Source organism: Coregonus clupeaformis, chromosome 35 (genome assembly GCF_020615455.1).
Source record: "Coregonus clupeaformis isolate EN_2021a chromosome 35, ASM2061545v1, whole genome shotgun sequence".
Taxonomy (NCBI): Eukaryota; Metazoa; Chordata; class Actinopteri; order Salmoniformes; family Salmonidae; genus Coregonus; species Coregonus clupeaformis.
The window spans coordinates 10158813-10180389 of NC_059226.1; the positions used below are offsets into that span (position 1 = coordinate 10158813).

The 21577-nt window shown below is 44.3% G+C and overlaps 3 protein-coding genes across 3 annotated transcripts; all 3 read right to left on the reverse strand.

The window, feature by feature from the left end:
* Nucleotides 1-358: 358 nt before the first annotated feature.
* On the reverse strand, nucleotides 359-14353 carry LOC121569071 (non-receptor tyrosine-protein kinase TYK2-like). The gene is made up of 24 exons (XM_041879694.2): nucleotides 13669-14353; nucleotides 12793-13001; nucleotides 10242-10365; nucleotides 9464-9596; nucleotides 9136-9299; nucleotides 8547-8931; nucleotides 8240-8425; nucleotides 7843-8000; nucleotides 7637-7754; nucleotides 7317-7500; nucleotides 7030-7148; nucleotides 6615-6788; nucleotides 6233-6320; nucleotides 5840-5967; nucleotides 5476-5611; nucleotides 4939-5090; nucleotides 4666-4816; nucleotides 4469-4560; nucleotides 4119-4311; nucleotides 2175-2293; nucleotides 1756-1928; nucleotides 1522-1639; nucleotides 1250-1360; nucleotides 359-1159 (listed from the first exon to the last, which is right to left on the reverse strand). Exons 2-24 carry the CDS (start codon nucleotides 12974-12976, stop codon nucleotides 1019-1021), a joined length of 3531 nt encoding a protein of 1176 aa, XP_041735628.1. The 5' UTR covers nucleotides 12977-13001; nucleotides 13669-14353; the 3' UTR covers nucleotides 359-1018.
* Nucleotides 14354-14440: 87 nt separating this feature from the next.
* On the reverse strand, nucleotides 14441-17785 carry LOC121569072 (hsp90 co-chaperone Cdc37-like). The gene is made up of 8 exons (XM_041879695.2): nucleotides 17437-17785; nucleotides 16879-17160; nucleotides 16665-16770; nucleotides 16464-16579; nucleotides 15653-15775; nucleotides 15193-15375; nucleotides 15006-15077; nucleotides 14441-14822 (listed from the first exon to the last, which is right to left on the reverse strand). The coding sequence occupies exons 1-8, from the start codon at nucleotides 17545-17547 to the stop codon at nucleotides 14682-14684; spliced, it is 1134 nt and encodes a 377-aa protein (XP_041735629.1). The 5' UTR covers nucleotides 17548-17785; the 3' UTR covers nucleotides 14441-14681.
* A 135-nt stretch (nucleotides 17786-17920) lies between these two features.
* LOC123482593 (intercellular adhesion molecule 5-like) lies at nucleotides 17921-21041 on the reverse strand. The gene is made up of 6 exons (XM_045210796.1): nucleotides 20831-21041; nucleotides 20006-20272; nucleotides 19517-19849; nucleotides 19150-19401; nucleotides 18691-18738; nucleotides 17921-18278 (listed from the first exon to the last, which is right to left on the reverse strand). The coding sequence occupies exons 1-4, from the start codon at nucleotides 20880-20882 to the stop codon at nucleotides 19151-19153; spliced, it is 903 nt and encodes a 300-aa protein (XP_045066731.1). The 5' UTR covers nucleotides 20883-21041; the 3' UTR covers nucleotides 17921-18278; nucleotides 18691-18738; nucleotide 19150.
* Between the last annotated feature and the right edge of the window lie 536 nt (nucleotides 21042-21577).

The following is a 21577-nucleotide window of genomic DNA, read 5'->3' on the forward strand; positions in this document are numbered from 1 at the left end:
AGTATGAAAATATGGAGAAAATCACTATAAAATTTCTGATTCAATAGAAGTTGAGGTATTTTCATTACATTCAGCTGTGTATGTCCCTGATTGACAGAGGAAAATAGATTTTATTTAGGAAAACCTCAACTAATTGGGAAAATATATAAGCCTAAAATCTAATTAGCTTTCGCCTCAAGGCACACTGGACCTTTGCATGTTTATCATACCACATCTGAGTAGGCAGTTTGCTCAAGTTGACAAACAGAAGAGGACCTCCCTTTGCTTTGCACTCAATCCTCTTTTTCTGAATAAATACACAAATGGGTCATTTACATTAGGTGAAAGTGTTACAAATGATGACATAATTCACATCCTGCATTTTTTTTTAGCTTTGGTCAAATTTATTAAACACAGTCATCGATCTGACAAGTGATACAGATGCTTAATTTTCAGCATTCGTCCACTCAAACATTTAATACATACAAACATAAGGAAAAACATATGATACAATAAAAAAACAATACATGTTTTATATTTACAGCAATAAAGAAATAAGGAAACTGTTGGTAATATACATGCCTCAATTGAAGTGTTATATTAATCATGTGAACATTATAAATGACAAATCCTGTGAAATGACTGCGCCTCTCCTGTTCTGGATAGTAAATATTTCATATGAATGGCATCCTCCAACTCTGGCTAAAATTTAGAACCTAATTAGATCAGTCATGGAACATGGACCCGGTTCTACTCCTGAGACAGCACGATGGCTGCCATTCAGGGAATTTCACACCTAAAACATAATATCTGTCGCATCAAAATAAGACAAGGTTTGTGCCATCACTAAGGGGTCATCTATATGAATGAATGGATGAGAATGACAAAAAATCTGAGTTCCCATTTATTAATAAAAAAGACCATTCTACTCCTTCAGAACAGACAGAGGGCACTGTGGTGTAGACTAGAGTAGAGTTATGTAGCAAGGTGCTGAGGTATACAGGAGTAAGGCCAGTTGGCCTGTGGAAAAGTAAGGTTATCATTGGCTAATTTGGGCCAGCTGCACATTGGGTTGCCGTTCATACGTCTTGCGAATCGCTTCAATGGTCTCAATGAGGGATTTGAAAGATGGCCTTCTCGCGGGGTCAAAGTCCCAACACTGCTGCATCAACATGTGCACCTGTTGAAAACAAGACATGTTCATTTCCCTAGGTGCATTTGGCTTACAGAAATAATGAAGACTGTGTGAGTGTTTAGCTGTATGCTTTACCTCAGGAGGACAGTCTCGGGGGCAGGGTAACCTATTGTGTTTCTCCAGCAGCTTGATTAGCACCATCACCGTCATCTGACCATCCATGTTCCTCATCATCTGAATGAACTTCTATAAAAAACACATACAAACGCACACGTCACAATAAATACACTCACCAAACCACACACTGACTGCATCATTATTATGTAAAAGGTTGGTGGCCTTGATTAAATGGATCATGCAGATTTAGACTGAGCTGGTTGAGAGAGACGGAGGGTGTGGTTTCGTACCATTGGAGGGCTCTGAGGTCTGTCACAGTGGGTCAGGATCTCATAGAGCGTCACGCCAAAGGACCAAATGTCTGAAGAGAAGGAAAACTTGCTCTCCTTCAGACACTCAATCGCATACCTGTAAAATTAGTCAAAGGTTACTGTAAGACACCTTTTTAATGCACACATCTGGACTGTAAATTAGCAGCCAAGAGCCCAGCAGGGAAGTAATTGCTCAATGGCTCCAGGACTCACCAGTACACAGGGCTGACTCCATCCTCACGCACACGGTAGTAAACATCTCCCTCTGGGATGTATTTGGTCAAGCCAAAGTCCCCAATCTTCACCAGATGCTCATTCTCCACCAGCACGTTCCGGGCAGCCAAGTCCCGGTGGATGTATCTCCTGGAGTGCAGGTAATCCATCCCCTTAAAAGGAGAGGAAAAACAGCAGGAGAGATGAGGGAGGCCAAGGCCAAAGAGAGTGGTGGTTAGAGAAGAAAATACAGTACTTTCATCCATTGTTGTATTAAACAATTTTCCAATATTGGATAGCAAATCTTCAAATTGAACCCAAACAGTATACCAGCCATAGAACTATACAGAACATTAGAAGGTATCTAGATTACATATATCTTTATATTACCAGCCCCCCGTGCAGTGCTCTCGTCTCACCTGGCATATCTGCTGTGCAAAGAGGAGGCTGTGAGCCACGCCCAGGCGGTGTTTGAATAGGTACTCTTTGAGGCTGCCCAGGGGTAGGTACTCCATAATCAGCTGTACCATCTGCCCTCCTGTGGAGAGACAACAACAAAACAGGCATTTACAGCAGTCACTCATACATACAGATGCTACCCTACACATGTTTACTATATGCAGTGAGGGGAAAAAAGTATTTGATTTTGTACGTTTGCCCACTGACAAAGAAATGATCAGTCTATAATTTTAATGGTAGGTTTATTTGAACAGTGAGAGACAGAATAACAACAAAAAAATCCAGAAAAACGCATGTAAAAAATGTTATAAATTGATTTACAATAAGTATTTGACCCCCTCTCAATCAGAAAGATTTCTGGCTCCCAGGTGTCTTTTATACAGGTAACGAGCTGAGATTAGGAGCACACTCTTAAAGGGAGTGCTCCTAATCTCAGCTTGTTACCTGTATAAAAGACACCTGTCCACAGAAGCAATCCATCAATCAGATTCAAACTCTCCACCATGGCCAAGACCAAAGAGCTCTCCAAGGATGTCAGGGACAAGATTGTAGACCTACACAAGGCTGGAATGGGCTACAAGACCATCGCCAAGCAGCTTGGTGAGAAGGTGACAACAGTTGGTGCGATTATTCGCAAATGGAAGAAACACTAAATAACTGTCAATGTCCCTCGGCCTGGGGCTCCATGCAAGATCTCACCTCGTGGAGTTGCAATGATCATGAGAACGGTGAGGAATCAGCCCAGAACTACACGAGAGGATCTTGTCAATGATCTCAAGGCAGCTGGGACCAGTCACCAAGAAAACAATTGGTAACACACTACGGCGTGAAGGACTGAAATCCTGCAGCGCCCGCAAGGTCCCCCTGCTCAAGAAAGCACATATACAGGGCCGTCTGAAGTTTGCCAATGAACATCTGAATGATTCAGAGGAGAACTGGGTGAAAGTGTTGTGGTCAGATGAGACCAAAATCGACCTCTTTGGCGTCAACTCAACTCGCCATGTTTGGAGGAGGAGGAATGCTGCCTATGACCTTAAGAACACCATCCCCACTGTCAAACATGGAGGTGGAAACATTATGCTTTGGGGGTGTTTTTCTGCTAAGGAGACAGGACAAATTCACCGCATCAAAGGGACGATGGACGGGGCCATGTACCGTCAAATCTTGGGTGAGAACCTCCTGCCCTCAGCCAGGGCATTGCAAATGGGTCGTGGATGGGTATTCCAGCATGACAATGACCCAAAACACACGGCCAAGGCAACAAAGGAGTGGCTCAAGAAAAAGCATATTAAGGTCCTGAAGTGGCCTAGCCAGTCTCCAGACCTTAATCCCATAGAAAATCTGTGGAGGGAGCTGAAGGTTCGAATTGCCAAACGTCAGCCTCGAAACCTTAATGACTTGGAGAAGATCTGCAAAGAGGAGTGGAACAAAATCCCTCCTGAGATGTGTGCAAACCTGGTGGCCAACTACAAGAAACGTCTGAACTCTGTGATTGCCAATAAGGGTTTTGCCACTAAGTACTAAGTCATGTTTTGCAGAGGGGTCAAATACTTATTTCCCTCATTAAAATGCAAATCAATTTATAACATTTTTGACATGCGTTTTTCTGGATTATTTAGTTGTTATTCTGTCTCTCACTGTTCAAATAAACCTACCATTAAAATTATAGACTGATCATTTCTTTGTCAGTGGGCAAACGTACAAAATCAGCAGGGGATCAAATACTTTTTTCCCTCACTGTATGTGAACAGATGCTGGAAACCCCCACACTTGAACATGTAATATGTAGGAAGGAGCCAAGCAAGAAACGTAATAAACAAGCATTGTATGAAAATGAGACTGCTGGTCATATACAGCAGGTGGATGACAGACAGGTGAGCTTGACTGGATCACATGCCACTCACCCAGCTCAGAGCAGCAGCCCTTGTACTTGACTATGTTGCTGTGGTAAAGAGACTTGAGGATCTCAATCTCCTTCATCCAGCCTTCATGGAGATGGCTGCCTCCCTCATGCTTCAGGGCCTTCACTGCCACATAGTCCCCTGTCCCGTCGTTGGCTGGGTCATACACATAGAGCATCACCTTCCCAAAGTTACCCTGGAGACAGAGAGAGAGCACAAAGCATTCTCTCAGTTAGAGGGAGGCCAGGGAATACTGTTTTACATAAAGCTAGTAGATCACAAAGTACAACAGAAGATGAAGAGCACTGAGGGGTTTATAAGAGTCATGTTGTTCTGCGGGGAAATTAACTCACCTCTCCTAAGTCCCGGATCTTTTTCAAGTAGCGTTTTAGGAAAACGTTCGGGTCAACGTCGGGGCGAGACTCCAGGGGGGATATGTCAGGATCTGATCAGAAACCATGACAGCAACATTAAAGCAACAGTAATCAATCATTAAAATGTGGTCAATCTAAAGACAGAAGAGGAAACTGAATAAAAGGAGAGGACATACTCTTGATCTGTAGCTCAGTGAGCTCTCTAAGCACAGTGCGGAAGGACGGCCTCTCCCGGGGTTCGTAGGTCAAACACATGCTAATGAAGCTGGCCAGTTCCTGCGACGAGGGCTCGGTGAGGCGACTCCGCGTCGCGTAAAAACGCTCTTTCTGTTGGCAGGAGAGAGGTCAGGGGTCAGCATGAATCACAGGCATGGTAAGAGGATGGCAGATAAATGAGTTCTGATTAGAGGAGGAGAATTGGAGGGCAGTGATGATAGGGCTGTAGGTACCTCAGTGAGTGTGCTGCCACTCATGGGCAAATCTCCATTGTTGCAGATCTCCAGCAGTGTGGCACCAAAGCTCCACTGGTCGGCAGCGCGGCCGATGGGGGCACCGCTTGGCACACACTCCGGGGCGATCCATGGGATTCGCTCGACACGCTCTGTAGGGCACACAGACAGTCTAACTCAGACCAGGCTCTGCTATATAATACCACTACATTCAGTAGCTACATGAATCACATGGTCTCACAGCACAAACAACATAACCTCTAAAGCCTTCCTGCTAAGTGTCAATATGATGACAAGTGCAAGACAACAGGAAATGGACCTCACAGCAACCAGGAAGTGGTTTGCGCAGGGCTTCCTGTGACTCAATCTGATCTAAAATAATGAAGACTAAGCAAAACCACCAGAGACGGAAATCAAGAGTTGCCTAAATAAAATAACTCACTGTGGAGAGATTCTATTTGTCATGTAGTGAGTGTTGCCTAACATGGAAGTGGTCTGGTAGGAACTAACTGTTTTATTGGACAGGTAGGAACTAACCTTCTCTGGACAGCACGTTGAGGGCGATGCCTGGATCGCTCAGCTTGATGAAGGGAAAGGTGCCCTGCTCCAGACCACGGCGAGCCACCAGAATGTTTTTGGCACAGACGTTACCATGTACCAGTTGTTTAGTCTCCTGCAGTAACCAGGTGGTAGGGGTTACAACATGCAGTACATTCAGGACACTCAACAGTGGGAGATAAGGGTTGGCAATACATTAACTATAGACACAAGGGTTTGGAGTTTGAAATGGAGGGGCTATCACAGAAGACAGGAGATCAACACCCTAAAAGATAATTGTTTCATATAATGAGTGAGGAATAATGGTAGTTGTTTGTGATGTGAGGGCATCAGGCTGACTTACCAGGTAGCTCAGGGCACTGGCCAGCTGTTTGGCTACAGTAAATTTCCACTGAGGAGTGACCAGCGCCCTTTCCCTTCGCAGGAACACATCCAGAGGGCCAAACTCCACAAACTCCTCCACCATGATGTCTGCAGACAGGTCAAAGACAAGGATTATTATCAAGGATCACACCACTGTTACAGATGACCGCAACTTCAATGTATTGAGTCTAATTAAAGGGCTATGGTTTGGCTGAGAGTCAGGCTTGTGGTTGTACTGTACACCAGTACAGTTGCCTTGTAATTCAAACAACCAATACAATTCACCTTCTGAGAGGGAAGTGTCAGCGCTGAAGAAGGAAGTTGCACAGCTTAATGAGGAAGTGTGAGGTTGAGTAGTGGCATGGTGACTTACTCTCAGATCCTTTTACAGACACTCCGTGTACAAAGACCAGGTGACTGTGAGATACTTGGCTCATCAGACTGGCTGTTTCAAAGAACGCCTATGAGAGGATAGGAAAGAGGAAGGATTATCATGACATTGTAAACAAAGGTTCACATTCAACGGAGTTGAATTGGTGAAAACTGTAGTTTAGAACCAACAAGGTCCATAAGAAACCGTTGTGTGATAGTGGCAAACTGAATTGGAACGTGGGATGGTGTTATCGCACAGAGCTAAAGCCCAGGCATTATTTGACAGAGCTAAAGTCTTCAGGTCTCAGGTAAGGTTACTCATCACGCGATCAATGCTTGTAAGAGGATAATGAGCTGGCAATGATACAGTAATGGTAACTCACTAATGCTATGTCCTTGTGGCTCTGGTCCAAGATCTTAAGAACCACTCGGATCCCTTTGCAATCAGTAAGGTTGTTGTTCCACTTGTCCTCCTCATCCTCATCCTCCGCTCCGCCCCACACCAACAGAATGCCAGAGTATATGTTGGTCCTGGTCCCACGGCCCAGATGCTGCTCCTGAGCACAGGGACAAACAGACATACAGACATTTTAGAAGTACTGGGTAGAAACCAGACAAAAATAGAGAAGTGCATTAGTGTTCAGTAGGGAAAAATGTCTTGAAATTAAGTGAAACGGGGAGGTACTGTTGCAAAGTGTTTCGCTACGGTGTGCCCTACTGAATATAACCCAGGTGAAACATACACAAAGGAGGGCGCTGACAGAGAGATATATAGAAGAGAAGAATGCTCTCTCTCACCTGGGTGATCTCCTTGTCTTTGATCTGATGGAACCTCAGCTGAGTCAGACAGAGGGCCACAGAGTCAGGCTGAACACACTGGTCTGCACCCTGCCTCATCACCAAGAGGTTGGACAGTTCTACAGCACACACAAACACTCGTTCAAATACAGTACAGGAAAACATGGACACACAATACAACACTCACTTACAGAATAACATCTCTGTACATATGTTGAGCTGTTTTAAGTTAGGGGTATAACAACACCAATGCACATCTATAAAACACACATCACACACAAAGTAACCTGCAGGTCGGGGTAGGCAGCATTTCTTCACAGTGAAATTGTCCGTGCCAGACTTGAGCACAAAGGTCTTGAGGCTGTCGGTGAGCTCCTTGACAGTGGAGAACTCTCGGTCCCAGCCTTCCAGAGCAAACACTGAACCCCTCTGCAGGATCCTGAACTGCTTGTGGATTTCAGCTTGTCCATTCTATAGGAGGCCAGCAAAGACACACACATGCATCCAAATATATAACTTCTAATGACATTGTATTGCTTTTATATTTTTTTACCCTACATTTTCCATGTTCCCCATCCTTCAGGGTTTGGTGTGGAGGCACTTTTACCTGACTCTTGTTTAGAACAGCTAATATGATTCGGTGGTAGTCGAGGACGCTCCAGCGCACAAGAAAGGCTCCCTCTTCAACTGCTTCCTTCCTCAGTCTCTGCAGCACAAATTCATCACTGAAAAAGACAGTCAGAATTGTAGTGGGAGCCAGGGTAGTGTGTGTGTGTGTGTGTGTGTGTGTATGTGTGTGTGTGTGTTACTCACTTAATTGGTCCATGGAGGCCATTGGTGGCACTGAGCACTACTCTGGGCGGAGCCACCTCGTGACACAGGTAGTGGTGTGCGTCTGCAGTGAGCCGGAAGTACCCGTCCAGGAGAGAGACGAAAGACAGAGCCTCCAGGCTGGACTTCAATTGAACCTCCTACACACATATAAACATATCATCCCCAGAAAACACCACCTACACACATTCCACAGTCACACACCCCGCTTCCATATAGACATATATCATACAGTAAGATGCAACTTCACACACACCCAAACCTAACTTGAGATCTGCACGCTTGACTCAGGCTTTCGTATAAATCTTGAGTTACGTGTGTATATCTCAAGATAAGATTGGGGCCCAACAGAAAGCAGTTGAGAGGCAGGTGCTCTAACCATAGAGAAGTTGTCCTGTTTAATGATGCTGACGTTGGCTCCAGTGATGGCGATGTGGGAGATTTCAGGGAAGTCGCAGAAAGACGTCCATGTGTCGGAGGATTTCGGTTCTTGCTGGAGGAGCGATTGCTTCACACTTTTCAGATTCCCTAAGTAATCGTTCCCAAAGTAACTGTTGGCCTGAGCCTAGAATGGATAGACAAAGTTACAGAGCATTCCAAAGAAGGCATACTACGAGAAACACAAAGGCAAAACTCACAGTTCTAACTAGAGCCTGATAGACATCCAATGGGACAGACAGACATACCTTCTGCACGGTGATCTTCCTCCACTGAATCCCCTTGGTACCAGACACCATGACCTCATGCGTGGCCTGATGGCCAAAGTTCTCAGGGTCAGAGGCCCCGTGGGCATGGCTGGAGGTGAGGTAGGAGCCGCTCCCGTCGCCCCCGTCCTGCCTCAGCTCCAGGTGGGCCGCGAGGAAGGTCTCAGTGCCGAAGTGGGGGGCTAGGTGCTCCAGAGTAGACAGGTATTTATACATGACCTCCTTGGAGCCCAGGCGTCCTACGTCCACAGTGTGCTCCTGGAAGGTCCTCACAAAGTCAGCAAACACACGCCGGATACGGATCTTGGTCAGGAAGTTGTCCTTCGCTATGTGTTTGGAGAAGGATCTCGGAATGCAGCGCAGGAAGCTACAGTATGGCAAGGGGAATATGGAAGTAATACAAAACATTAAGGCTGCGTTTGTAATGGCACTAGATTCCCTATATAGTGCACTACTTTTGATAGTGAATAAGGTGACATTTTGAACACAGCCTCAGACTACAGTAACGTCTGAAACCTTGTCAAAGCCCTTCCTGAAGCAATGCACCCATCCACTCTGACTCATGGCTTACCTGACGGACTTGGCCACTTCCTGTAGCGTGCAGCCTGAGTGCAGGGCCTGGTGAGAGAGGTGCAGCACAGCCATCCCCAGACTCTCATTCTTAAAGCGACTCAACTCTTCCTTTCCCTGAGCATCCTCCATCGGCACGACATCATTCACAAAATCAAACTTTGCCTAAGACAAATAAAAGGGAAATGACTTATTTTACTTTTTCTTACACATGTTCACAATATAAATAAAAAAAAGTGTGACAGGATTGTTATGTGAATGTACACTTCCACAGGAATATATGAATACAAACATATTTGGGATAAACCACGCCTCATTCTGAAACTCACCTGGGAGAAGAGGTATTCCAGGGAGGGCATTTCTAGTAGAGGTGAACCCTTGTGCCCTGTTCCTGACCGTGGGTCATATCGCAGCACTGACGGCTCCTTCTCACTCAACCCATGCCAATTCCGAAAGTAAAACCTGGGAACAGAAAGAGAAAATCCCCTATAGAAATATGCCTGTACGTAAAAGCATACAGTGCATTGTCTCCCCATACCGATACTAACTCTCTCTCTCACACACACACACACACACACACACACTATAAAAACGGTTGGCTGGTATGCCCTCGCCCGTCTGAGCGGTCGGCTGTGAATGCTCTCACCCGCTAGTACAATTATGCTGACTGGGATTTGGGTTTTGACCCTCCACAGGATGTCACTAAGGTATGCTGAACAGTAAATGTAAATGTAAGGTTCAGTTATGACTAAGCATTTTTCATTCATTATAAAGTAATCCTTCTACCCCCCCCCCCTCCCAAACATTGTAAAGTGGTTATCCCACTGGCTATAGGGTGAACGCACCAATTGGTGAGTCGCTCTGGATAAGAGCGTCTGCTAAATGACGTAAATGTGCCCTTGAGCAAGGCACTTAACCCTAATTGCTCCTGTAAGTCGCTCTGGATAAGAGCGTCTGCTAAATGACTAAAATGTAAAATGTAAAAAATGAACAGCCAAACTAACGGGACTCAAGGGAAACTGAAGGGACTGTGAGGGAAATGTAGGTAGAGAGTAGGGGAGCAGGACAGCCTTTTTTACACACACACACACACACACACTAACTAACCTCATGCGATAATGTAGTGTCAGGATTGTCTTCTCTTCTGGGTTGAAGAAATGGTTTGGACTGTACCAGCAGTGGGATTCAGGGTCATATAGGGAAAACAGGACATGGCACAGTGGAGTGATACCTAGGGGGGGACAGATATATAGTTTACACAGACCTTGGATGAACCCTTTCAATGACATAAAGCGCATTCGGAAAGTATTCAGACCCCTTTCCACATTTTGTTACAGCCTTATTCTAAAGTGGATTAAATAGTTTATTTTCCTCATCAATCTACACACAATACCCCATAATGACAAAGCAAAAACAGGTTTTTAGACATTTTTGCTAATTTTTGCACTTGTCATCTCCCGTCTGGATTACTGCAACTCGCTGTTGGCTGGGCTCCCTGCCTGTGCCATTAAACCCCTACAACTTATCCAGAACGCCGCAGCCCGTCTGGTGTTCGACCTTCCCAAGTTCTCTCATGTCACCCCGCTCCTCCGCACACTCCACTGGATTCCAGTTGAGGCTCGCATCTACTACAAGACCATGGTGCTTGCCTACGGAGCTGTGAGGGGAACGGCACCTCCTTACCTTCAGGCTCTGATCAGACCCTACACCCAAACGAGGGCACTACGTTCATCCACCTCTGGCCTGCTAGCTCCCCTACCTCTACAGAAGCACAGTTCCCGCTCAGCCCAGTCAAAGCTATTTGCTGCTCTGGCACCTCAATGGTGGAACAAGCTCCCCCACGACGCCAGGACAGCGGAGTCACTGACCACCTTCCGGAGACACTTGAAACCCTACCTCTTTAAGGAATACCTGGAATAGTATAAAGTAATCCTTCTACCCCCTCCCTCCCCACCCCCCCCATAAAAAAAGAAAAAAAGTGGTTGTCCCCCATAAGTTGAATGCACCAATTTGTAAGTCGCTCTGGATAAGAGCGTCTGCTAAATGATGTAAATGTAAATGTAAATTGTAAAAAAAACAGAAATACCATATTTACATAAGTATTCATACCCTTTTCTATGAGACTTGAAAATGGAGCTCAGGTGCATCTTGTTTCCATTGATCATCCTTGAGATGTTTCTACAACTTGGAGTCCACATGTGGTATATTCAATTGATTGGACATGATTTGAAAAAGGCACACACCTGTCTATATAAAGGTCCCACAGTTGACAGTGCATGTCAGGGCAAAAACCAAGCCATGAGGTCGAAGGAATTGTCCATAGAGCTCCGAGACAGGATTGTGTCGAGGCACAGATCTGGGGAAGGGTACCAGAACATTCCTGCAGCATTGAAGGTCCCCAAGAACACAGTGGCCTCCATCATTCTTAAATGGTAGAAGTTTGGAAACACCCAGACTCTTCCTAGAGCTGGCCGCCTGGCCAAATTGAGCAATCGGGGGAGAAGGGCCTTGGTCAGGGAGGTGACCAAGAACCCGATAGCTCTCGAGTTCCTCTGTGGAAATGGGAGAACCTTCCAGAAGGATAACCATCTCTGCAGCACCAATCAGGCCTTTATGGTAGAGTGGCCAGACGGAAGCCACTCCTCAGTAAAAGGCACATGTCAACCCGCTTGGAGTTTGCCAAAAGGCACCTAAAGGACTCTCAGACCATGAGAAACAAGATTCTCTGGTCTGATGAAACCAAAATTGAACTCTTTAGCCTGAATGCCAAGTGTCACGTCTGGAGGAAACCAGGCACTGCTCATTAACTGGCCAATACCATCCCTACGGTGAAGCATGGTGGCAGCATCATGCTTTGGGGATGTTTTTCAGCGGCAGGGACTGGGAGACTAGTCAGGATCGACGGAAAGATGAACGGAGCAAAGTATAGAGAGATCCTTGATGAAAACGTGCTCCAGAGTGCTCAGGACCTCTGACTGGATTGAAGGTTCACCTTCCAACAGGACAACAACTCTAAGCACACAGCCAAGACAACGCAGGAGTGGCTTCGGGACAAGTCTCTGAATGTCCTTGAGTGGCCCATCCAGAGCCCGGACTTGAACCCGATCGAACATCTCTGGAGAGACCTGAAAATAGCTGTTTAGCAACGCTCCCCATCCAACCTGACAGAGCTTGAGAGGATCTGCAGAGAAGAATACAGGTGTGCCAAGCTTGTAGCGTCATACCCAAGAAGACTTGAGGCTGTAATCACTGCCAAAAGGTGCTTCAACAAAGTAAAGAGTCTGAATACTTATGTAAATGTGATATTTCCGTTTTTTTATTTGTAATACATTTGCAAACATTTCTCAAAACCTGTTTTTGCTTTGTCATTATGGGGTATGATGAGGGGGAAACAACTATTTAAATCATTTTAGAATATGGCTGAACGTAACAATGTGGAAATAGTGAAGGGTTCTGAATACATTCCGAATGCACTGTGCAACCCAAATGCCTGGGGTCATCAACCCACACACACCCTTACGTGCCAGGCTGCCAATGTCCTCAAACATGAGGAAACAGAACACCACACAGCTAACCTGAGAGCCCTAAATTCCTTCTCAATACTCACACAAAATATTGTATCTGTTTCATTACAAAAATAAATGGCACTTGCTCTTACCCACAGTCTGTGCTGCAGAGATAGAAAGCTCCTCGGCTGTCACCTTGCCCTCTGTGTGGGTCAGATAGCGCTCCCCTCCCTTGGTCCAGAACAGATAGACATGGACGCCTGGTCCCTGAGGAGGCTCACACTGGCCTGTGGATGACCTTTTCCTGGTACTCTTGGAGTGGCCACTTCGAGACATCGTGGACCAGGCTGGGTCACTACACCTGTCACAGGTAGGAAGTAAGAGAAAATTATTTCACTGTAATCTTGCATTTACCACAAGCAGTAATCCAATAGTGTCTTGCAGTGCAGAATCACTCATTGAAAAGGAAAGTAGATAACAATGAAAGACATATGTTTTAGACTTTATACATTGGTTTTGTTTATATCAAAAACGTATTGAAATTACAATGAATTCTGGCATTTCAGTAAAAAATATATATATTTACTCAAATACAATGTAAGCCTTATTGTAGCAAGTAAGCACATCTGGATCAAATAGATTTGTTCCCTTGTAATCTATCAGCAACAACACCACTTTCAGACAACTCGCGACATGATCCAATATTTTCTAGTAAGGCCTTCCGGGTATTGCACAAGAACACCAGTAAAGACGCAAATGAAATGATAACATGACATGAAAATCCGGATATGATTTATCCAATGTTTCCACAATTTCTTCTCACCAATACATGAATCACTGTGTCATCGAACTGATTTCTCACGGATATAGTGGTATATAGCCTACTGTGTACTGTAAACAATTGTAAACCAGAGGCATAAAGCCCACTTCCTTTAATATTGATTCAGTATGCTTTATCCGCCAATGCTGGAATAAACATGGGGATTTGTAAACTGTACTGTACATTTGTCAAACTATAGGTTTCTTACCATTTAGTTGCGTCTGAAACGTGTAGTCAGAAAACCCAATGCAGGTTGAACCCAAGTCGTCTTCGTATGACTTCCTAATGCATATTTCCCCTACTCCCACGCAATTCCGTGAAGCGCATAGATAGAGCAGTCAGCTACGAGACGAAAACACTGAAAGACACTTTTGGCCACTCCCATTGAACCAGCTGTACTACAGTAGGCTTGTGGGATAGATGTTGCACTTAGCATTATTATGCAATGGAAGACAGGTGAAACGATCTTACAATGTTTCAAATAAATCAAAATTCAAGAACACCCTATCCTGACTCATGTAAATCACATCAGTGTTATTTTTAATAGCAAATAATACTCATAAAAGTGATTCTCCCATCAACGTAAAAGGTGATGTGAGGCGACACCTGCTGGTCAAATGAAGGAGAAACCAATTAGCAAAAAGGGGCCAGTACACCGCGATTCAAAATATATCACATTTTGATATGATCCAATTTCAATCTCAGGTACTAGGCTATACCAAAAGAGTATGCATTACATACCATCATGTTACAGCACTATGTATAATTCTATCACATCAATAACTCAAATCCTGCCGTGCCTATCCCTATACATGCACAACCTGTAGTGAGACTATTGAATGAAAAAGAGAAAATGTTCCCCAGCAACTGAAAGCACACAAATACAAGGTAGACAACAGATTGGCTGGCTAACACACACACACACAGTGTACAGGCGCACACACACACACACACACAAAGAGACTATGTACAGGCACACACAAGTTTAAGAATACAGCTTTACTAATAAGGCCCAAGCAAGAATTATGTTTAAAAAAAGAAAAGCATTCAGCAAGTGATATTGGTGTGATATTGTTGTCCACAAAGAGTGGACATCACCACAGAGAGGTTACATTGTTCCAAAGCGTTAAGGACAAATTCATGACAAAACATTGGGAGTAGAAATAGAAGTAATGACTACATAGATGAAAATATCATCATCGTAAAGTCAATTAATGTCAATCATTCTATCTTCTGTTCACCCATCTCCTTATTCAGCTCTTCATAAGTAGCGTCTTCCTCCTTGTCGTCTCCCTCGTCTGCCCGTGAGTTAGGGACCCAGAGGCCAGAGTCAATGCATCTCTTCATGTGGACCTTAGCCTCCTGAGGGGTGGGAACAATGACATTTAGAGCACCAGTTTATAACAACTTCAGGAGGTTTTATGTCACTATTCAGTGTGCCTTTACATTTGTAGTACAATGTATGTTGTCATGTGCTTGCCCCGAGCATGTGGAAGACAATATAACAAAAAGAAACACAGCAATGGATTTGGTTTTGTAACCTACTGTTGGGTCCAGCTTAGTGATGACAGTCTGCAACATGGCAATGTCCTTCTCGTCAAAACATTTCTGCATCTCCTACAAACAGGACAAAATAAATGGCTTCTTTAACTAAAACATAGGTAGGGATGATGATTATGATGGAAGGATGGTGCTAAACAAAGGAGGAGGTGCAGCAGTAGATGTCCTGTACCTCAGGTAGGGACTCATACACCTCGGCAGGGTCCAGTCCTCCGGGCCCCAGGCGTTTCTGTCTCTCCTCCTCTTCGTACTCCTTCATGGCCCTCTCGATGCGGATCTTGGCCCTGCCGCGCACCCTCTCCTTAAAGGACTCCAGCTCATCGTTGAAGGCATCCTGATACTGCTGATCTGCAGTCTGAGAGAGGGAAATGTATATAATATATAATATAATATGCCATTTAGCAGACGCTTTTATCCAAAGCGACTTACAGTCATGCGTGCATACATTTTTGTGTATGGGTGGTCCCGGGGTTCGAACCCACTACCTTGGCGTTACAAGCGCCGTGCTCTACCAGCTGAGCTACAGAGGACCACATGTAACTGTTGTAAGTCTATATGCTTTGCTATTGAGTGCAAGTGGGAAATGTATTACCTTTACACACAGACACACTTACAGTCACAAGCAAACAAACCTTTATCTTGGCGAAGAACTGACGGAAGCAGCCGCGGGGATCCACCTTTAGGCTCTTAGCCAGCTCTAGGATGAACTGCATCACTATGGTCTGGTGGGCCACCTGCTCCATCAGAGCTTTCTTCTACAGGGGGAAAACATCAACAGGACACTGACGTTAAGCCTTGTGTATGCTCATCTGTATCAAGAACAGGCAACTGCATGTGTACTTCGTACTGAGGCATTTTGGGGCAAATAAAGAGGATCAGACGATCACTTACTGACCTACTTCATAACCTTCTCTACACCAGGATTGTGTTCATTATGTACCAAACGTAAGAAAATGGACTTAAACAGGGAAGGACTACCTGGACTTGTCCAACAAGAAACACTATAGTTTTCTGTTTCAAAACGTTTTGCTACCTTGTGCCCTACTGAACATGACCCTGATGAGTGTCCTCACCTCTTTAAGGAATACCTGGGATAGGATAAAGTAATCCTTCTACCCCTCCCTTACCCCACCCCCCCAAAAAAAAAAAAAACACATTGTAAAGTGGTTATCCCACTGGCTATACTGGCTATCCGGAGACACTTGAAACCCTACCTCTTTAAGGAATACCTGGAATAGTATAAAGTAATCCTTCTACCCCCCCTCCCTCCCCATAAAAAAAGAAGAAAAAAAGTGGTTGTCCCCCATAAGTTGAATGCACCAATTTGTAAGTCGCTCTGGATAAGAGCGTCTGCTAAATGACGTAAATGTAAATGTAAATGTTGATGAAAGCCCTGATGGGTTATTAGTGGTGAGGTTTGTAGTATTACGGTCCTGCTCTCACCTCCTCCACCTCCAGGTCAATGCACATGATGACTAGGTAGTTGGCCGTCTCCTCGCACACCAGGTGAGGGTTGTCTGATAGGTACTTCTGGCTGTCGTCCCAGCGTTTCATCATACCTGACAACACAGACAACAGAGAACATGACCATGACAACACCTCACAAAGAACGGGGACAACAAAGAACGGGGTAATGACTCTCACCAAAGTGTTTGATCGCTTTCTCATACTTCTCAACAAAGGTCTTGTGTTTCTGTTCTTTCTGCTCCTCGGTCTCCTCCTTCACATCTGGCTTAACGTTCATAACGCTCTAGGAGAGACAGAGAAGGAGAGAGCATGTGTGGTAAGTCACGTGGCATCAGCAAATAACCATCACCTGCAGCCAGGGAGCACCAGTGGTTCCACCAACTAAACCCACCTTGCTGAAGCCCTCCTTGCAGAGTGTGTCCACGTTCCATGGCATCTTCTTCTCTTCCCGCCGGTGGTCCTCCAGTTTCTTCTCCCAGTCTCGCTCCTCCTTCTTCAGCCTCTTCTCCTCGGCCTGTGCCTTGCTCAGCTCGGCTTTGGCATCGTCCGTGGCTGAACTGGACAGATTCTTTGTCTTCTTCTGTGCTTCAGTCAACTTGCGCTTAGATTCAGCCAGCCCCTTCTCCAGGTCCTCACCAGCCTTTATGAACTGCTCCATTCGTTCCACACGCGCCTAGTAGATGGTGGGGAGAGGGGTCAGGACAAAAGGACCTCATCGAGGATAACTAGCTATACAACACATAACGCCAAATGTTGTGACAAACGTTATGTTTATCTTTCCATTGCGTTTATCAGCGATAGCAGGCTGTTTACATAATGTAGCTAGCTATTTGCTAGCTACAGCATCTGCAAACCTAGCAAGCTAGCTAATAATGTGATAACTAGCTAACTTACAGAGACCAAGTAACGTTAGCTATCCAATGCATCACTCTAACCGACATAACGTTACCTCATGTCTCCATTTGAAAAGGCTGGGTGTATCGATGTTTGGATGCGTGTCATCTTCATCGTCTGAAACCTCAATGTGGTCCCACACGCTGTAGTCTATCCTACTTGTCATTCTAGCTACCTAGCTAGTAGGCTAAAACTTTGCTTGCAGCAAGAGCACGTTAACGTGATAATAACAGATGTGAGTCAAATGATATCCAATTACAACGTAACTAGCTAACTTCAAACCTTGTTAGAAATTATATCGGTAGCTAATATATTTACTATTGCTGAGCAACAATGTAGCTTTAGCTAGCTAAGGAGGAAACCCTGGAAGTTTCCGTTCAGACGTCTTCCACGTCTCTACGTAAACTCGTCATTGAAGAACGTCAATGCAAACGCATGTGGGTGAGGCATAAGAATTTTATAATAAACAAAAAAATAGATATACTATTTTGTAGATATAATAATAATAGCCTACCATCATTGATAATAATAAAACCAACTGGCAATATACATTTGTCATTTTATTAGTGTTATTATGACACGTAAAAAAGAGAGAAAGAACATCAACAACAATGTAGATTTCCAAAATAAAGTTAATGGATAGCTTATTAATGGATAGCATAACTATTCACACTACCTCGCGTTCTAGGGTTCTCCACACTGAAAGTAAACTGTATACCCTACATATATATTTAAACACATCAAAGTATACGTTATGTTGCAATAACAACAAGAATCAATCATAACACAATAATATGCTACCATAAACTACTACATGACCAAAGTCTTTAAAAATGTAAGGCGATTCCTTTTTTTCTATGTGATGGTCTGGCTGACAATGATGACGCTCTCTCACACCTGTAACAAAACAGTGCAATTGATTTTAGAGAAAGACAATATCTTCCCTCTGCTAATCCCCCAAACTTGACCTTTTGTTTTTTAAAGCCAACACTCCACTGCGGGGAAAAATCACATCAAATCAAATTGTATTTGTCACATGCGCCGAATACAACAGGTGTAGTCCTTACAGTGAAATGCTTCCTTACAAGCCCTTAACCAACAATGCAGTTTTAAGGAAGAATACCTAAAAAAAATAAAAAAATAAATAGAAAAAAATAAAAGTTACAAATAATGTAAGAGCAGCAGTAAAATAACAATAGCGAGGCTATATACAGGGGGTACTGGCACAGAGTCAATGTGCGGGGGCACCAGTTAGTCGAGGTTAACGAGGTAAGATGTACATGTAGGTAGAGTTATTAAAGTGACATACCTCCAATGTGACCCTTTGTACCTTCAAGAGACTCCTCACATTACATACCTTAGAAAAATCAAATAAGAACAATGGCTTCTATAACAGAGTCACTCACCACCTTCCGGAGACATTTGAAACCCCACCTCTTTAAGGAACACCTGGGATAGGATAAAGTAATCCTTCTACCCCTCCCCCAAAAAAAAAAAAAAAGTATAATTGTAAAGTGGTTATCCCACTGGCTATAGGGTGAATGCACCAATTTGTAGTCGCTCTGGATAAGAGCGTCTGCTAAATGATGTAAATGTGCCCTTGAGCAAGGCACTTAACCCTAATTGCTCCTGTAAGTCGCTCTGGATAAGAGCGTCTGCTAAATGACTAAAATGTAAAATGTAAATAACAAGTGTGATGGGAGGGAGTGCTAGCTCTGTCCACTAAATGTTTGCATTTAACAATGCTCCCTTTGCTGTGTCCTCCTACCTTAAGACTTAGTCTTGATGATGAACTGCTTACTCTTCTTGCCAATCTTATTAGAGGAAATGCAGGTGTAGGTCCCTGGGAGCAAGGAGGAGGAGGTAAAAACAGGTTGGTCGTCCATCTTCTCTTTGGGATCTGAAGACTGCCAGCTGTACACAGGACTGGGGCTTCCTGTAGCCGTGCAGTTTAATGTGATTTCATCCCCCACTCCAATGTGCAGGGTCTCAGCCTCAGGACTGAGGAAGGATGGGGGGTCTGAGAAAATAAGTATAAGGGAAAGGATATTTCAAATAAACAAATACACAAACACAATTGTATTTCATTGTTTCTCATGAAACTATTAATGGTTAGGTTGAGTGGATAGACTCACAGTTCACAGAGACGTTGAGAGGCTCTGATGTCACTGAAGGAAACGGTTGTGGTCCCTCTGGTCCCAAGTCCAGCTGAGCCACACACTTGTACTGGGCTCCGTTATCAGCTTTGGTTGGGGTGATCAGGAGGATGGAGGATACTTGGACAGGGGAGGCAGGGGTCAGGTCAGAGAAAGAGTGGTTGTAAACTTCAGTCTGCCCTCTGTACCACCTCAGGGTGAGGTACTGAACGGGGGCAATGTTCTGGACATCACAGAGCAGCTGGTACTCTTTCCCCTCTGACATGGGACCAGTGTGGTTCGCTGAGCTGATAGTGACGCTGTCTGGAGTCTCTGTGAAAGATCAGCTGGTTAGTGTGTCAAGCACAACACGTACATGTAGTAGCAGTCGCCACAAATATAATTAATCATTATGAAATATGGTCTGATGCATGTACTGCACCCATGCCCTGCCTTTAAAGCAGCTTTATTTAGGCCAGGTTGACTCACTGTAAAGGATGAGGTTGAGTTTCTCCTCACACTGTCTGGGTGCAGTGAAGAAGACTCCGTAGCAGATAGGCTCCTCGATCCAGTCGATCAGACTGTCCACCTTCCATTGGACAGCACGGTCCTGTTGGGTGTGTGCTGACCCGATGGCTGACTCCCAGCCTAGGACACGCACCGGGCGAGAGGCCTCACAGCTGACAGACACAGGCTCCCCAAACCCCACCACCACCCTGGAGGGTTTCAGCTCCAGAGAGCATCCTTCACTTGACACTGAGACATGGACATCATCACCATCATCATCATCATTGTTACATCGTCTTCATCAGCATCATCATCGCTGTCACAATCTTTTTAATCATCATCATGATAATCTCATAATAAAATTAGAAAGTTATATTATTGCTGGCCTATCCACAACATTCATATTTGTTAAATAAAATAACATTTACAGATACAAAGAAAATGTTGCTTGCAGTGATTTGATTGTGTGACTTTAGCAGGTGTTTATGTTCGGTTTGTATCACTGTGAATATAAGATTGGGTGGGATGCAGGTTCCACTTTGCCATCATCTCTGGGGTGCACATTTAATTTCAGTGGACAAAGCACAGGTAAATAATTCACACACTCATATATGCAATATTATATAAGAGCATTTTGCCAAAGAGCTTTAAAACCATTTATGACCAGTTCTATTACCAAAAACGTCTTCAAACTACAAACTTGTTGATACAAAGTCCTCTACTGCAGATGTCCCATTACCCTCGACTCCAAATAAAAGCATTGCACAACACAGAGAATAAGCTAATCTTATGAATAATAAATCTTACCAGTGCAGAACATGCAAAAGGTTAGTATCCATTTTAGAAAGTAGTTTTCCATCTTTTTGCAGACTTTGCTGAGGTCCACTATGGTCGGAGTTGAAAGGCGAGTGGAATTCCGACTTGGTCCTGCTTGGCAACTCCAAAGTGAACTGTGATTACAAACAAAAGCCCTCCCTCACCAAACGAGGGCTCTCATACCGTAGTCTGTGTCTGACTGCAGGGCCCCGAGGGGGAGAAGAGGAAGTTTGACAGACATCAAGGCCAGACCTCCTCAATGGTAACTCATTAGGCCTACATCCCACAGGGGAAAATCTTCCTTTAATCATCTATTTGTGATTTAGTTAGAATCTGTATTTTCATGTTCAATGAGAGTTGATATATCAGACCCATTATATATTTCAGCCCAAAATGTATTCCTACTCCTAGAATCTCAGCCTAGATCTTCTGTAGTTCTGTTCGCTGTCATGTAGTGTTACAGCAGCACAACCCCAAGCTATTCAGATGACATCTCTTTTCAGAAAATGCCCATATAGAGTTCCATGACTTCAGAAGGGTGCTACAGTTACAATTTTCAGTTCTTTTATCTGAAATGAAACCCAAATGACCTGTGTTAACTTGCCTGAAACTAAACAGTTCCTGGGTGACTGTGGTTTCATATACATAGGTGGTTTGAGAGAACTCACACTGCAGTTGTACTCTTTTCTGCAGGCATGTTTGATTCCCATACACGCGGTGCTTGGAGACCCCATGCTT

Coding starts and splice junctions, on each gene's coding strand:
- LOC121569071 (XM_041879694.2), bottom strand. CDS start 12,976: ATGTCTCGAAGTGGCCACTCCAAGAGTACCAGGAAAAGGTCATCCACA. Junction 8,932..9,135: donor GAAGTGGCCAAGTCCGTCAG/GTAAGCCATGAG, acceptor GCCATACTGTAG/CTTCCTGCGCTGCATTCCGA. Junction 5,968..6,232: donor GTCTGTAAAAGGATCTGAGA/GTAAGTCACCAT, acceptor ACCTGTCTGCAG/ACATCATGGTGGAGGAGTTT.
- LOC121569072 (XM_041879695.2), bottom strand. CDS start 17,547: ATGACAAGTAGGATAGACTACAGCGTGTGGGACCACATTGAGGTTTCA. Junction 16,771..16,878: donor GCAAGGAGGGCTTCAGCAAG/GTGGGTTTAGTT, acceptor TGTCTCTCCTAG/AGCGTTATGAACGTTAAGCC. Junction 15,776..16,463: donor TTGACCTGGAGGTGGAGGAG/GTGAGAGCAGGA, acceptor TTCCCCCTGTAG/AAGAAAGCTCTGATGGAGCA.
- LOC123482593 (XM_045210796.1), bottom strand. CDS start 20,882: ATGGAAAACTACTTTCTAAAATGGATACTAACCTTTTGCATGTTCTGC. Junction 19,850..20,005: donor ACTCAACCTCATCCTTTACA/GTGAGTCAACCT, acceptor GATCTTTCACAG/AGACTCCAGACAGCGTCACT. Junction 19,402..19,516: donor TCTCAACGTCTCTGTGAACT/GTGAGTCTATCC, acceptor TTATTTTCTCAG/ACCCCCCATCCTTCCTCAGT.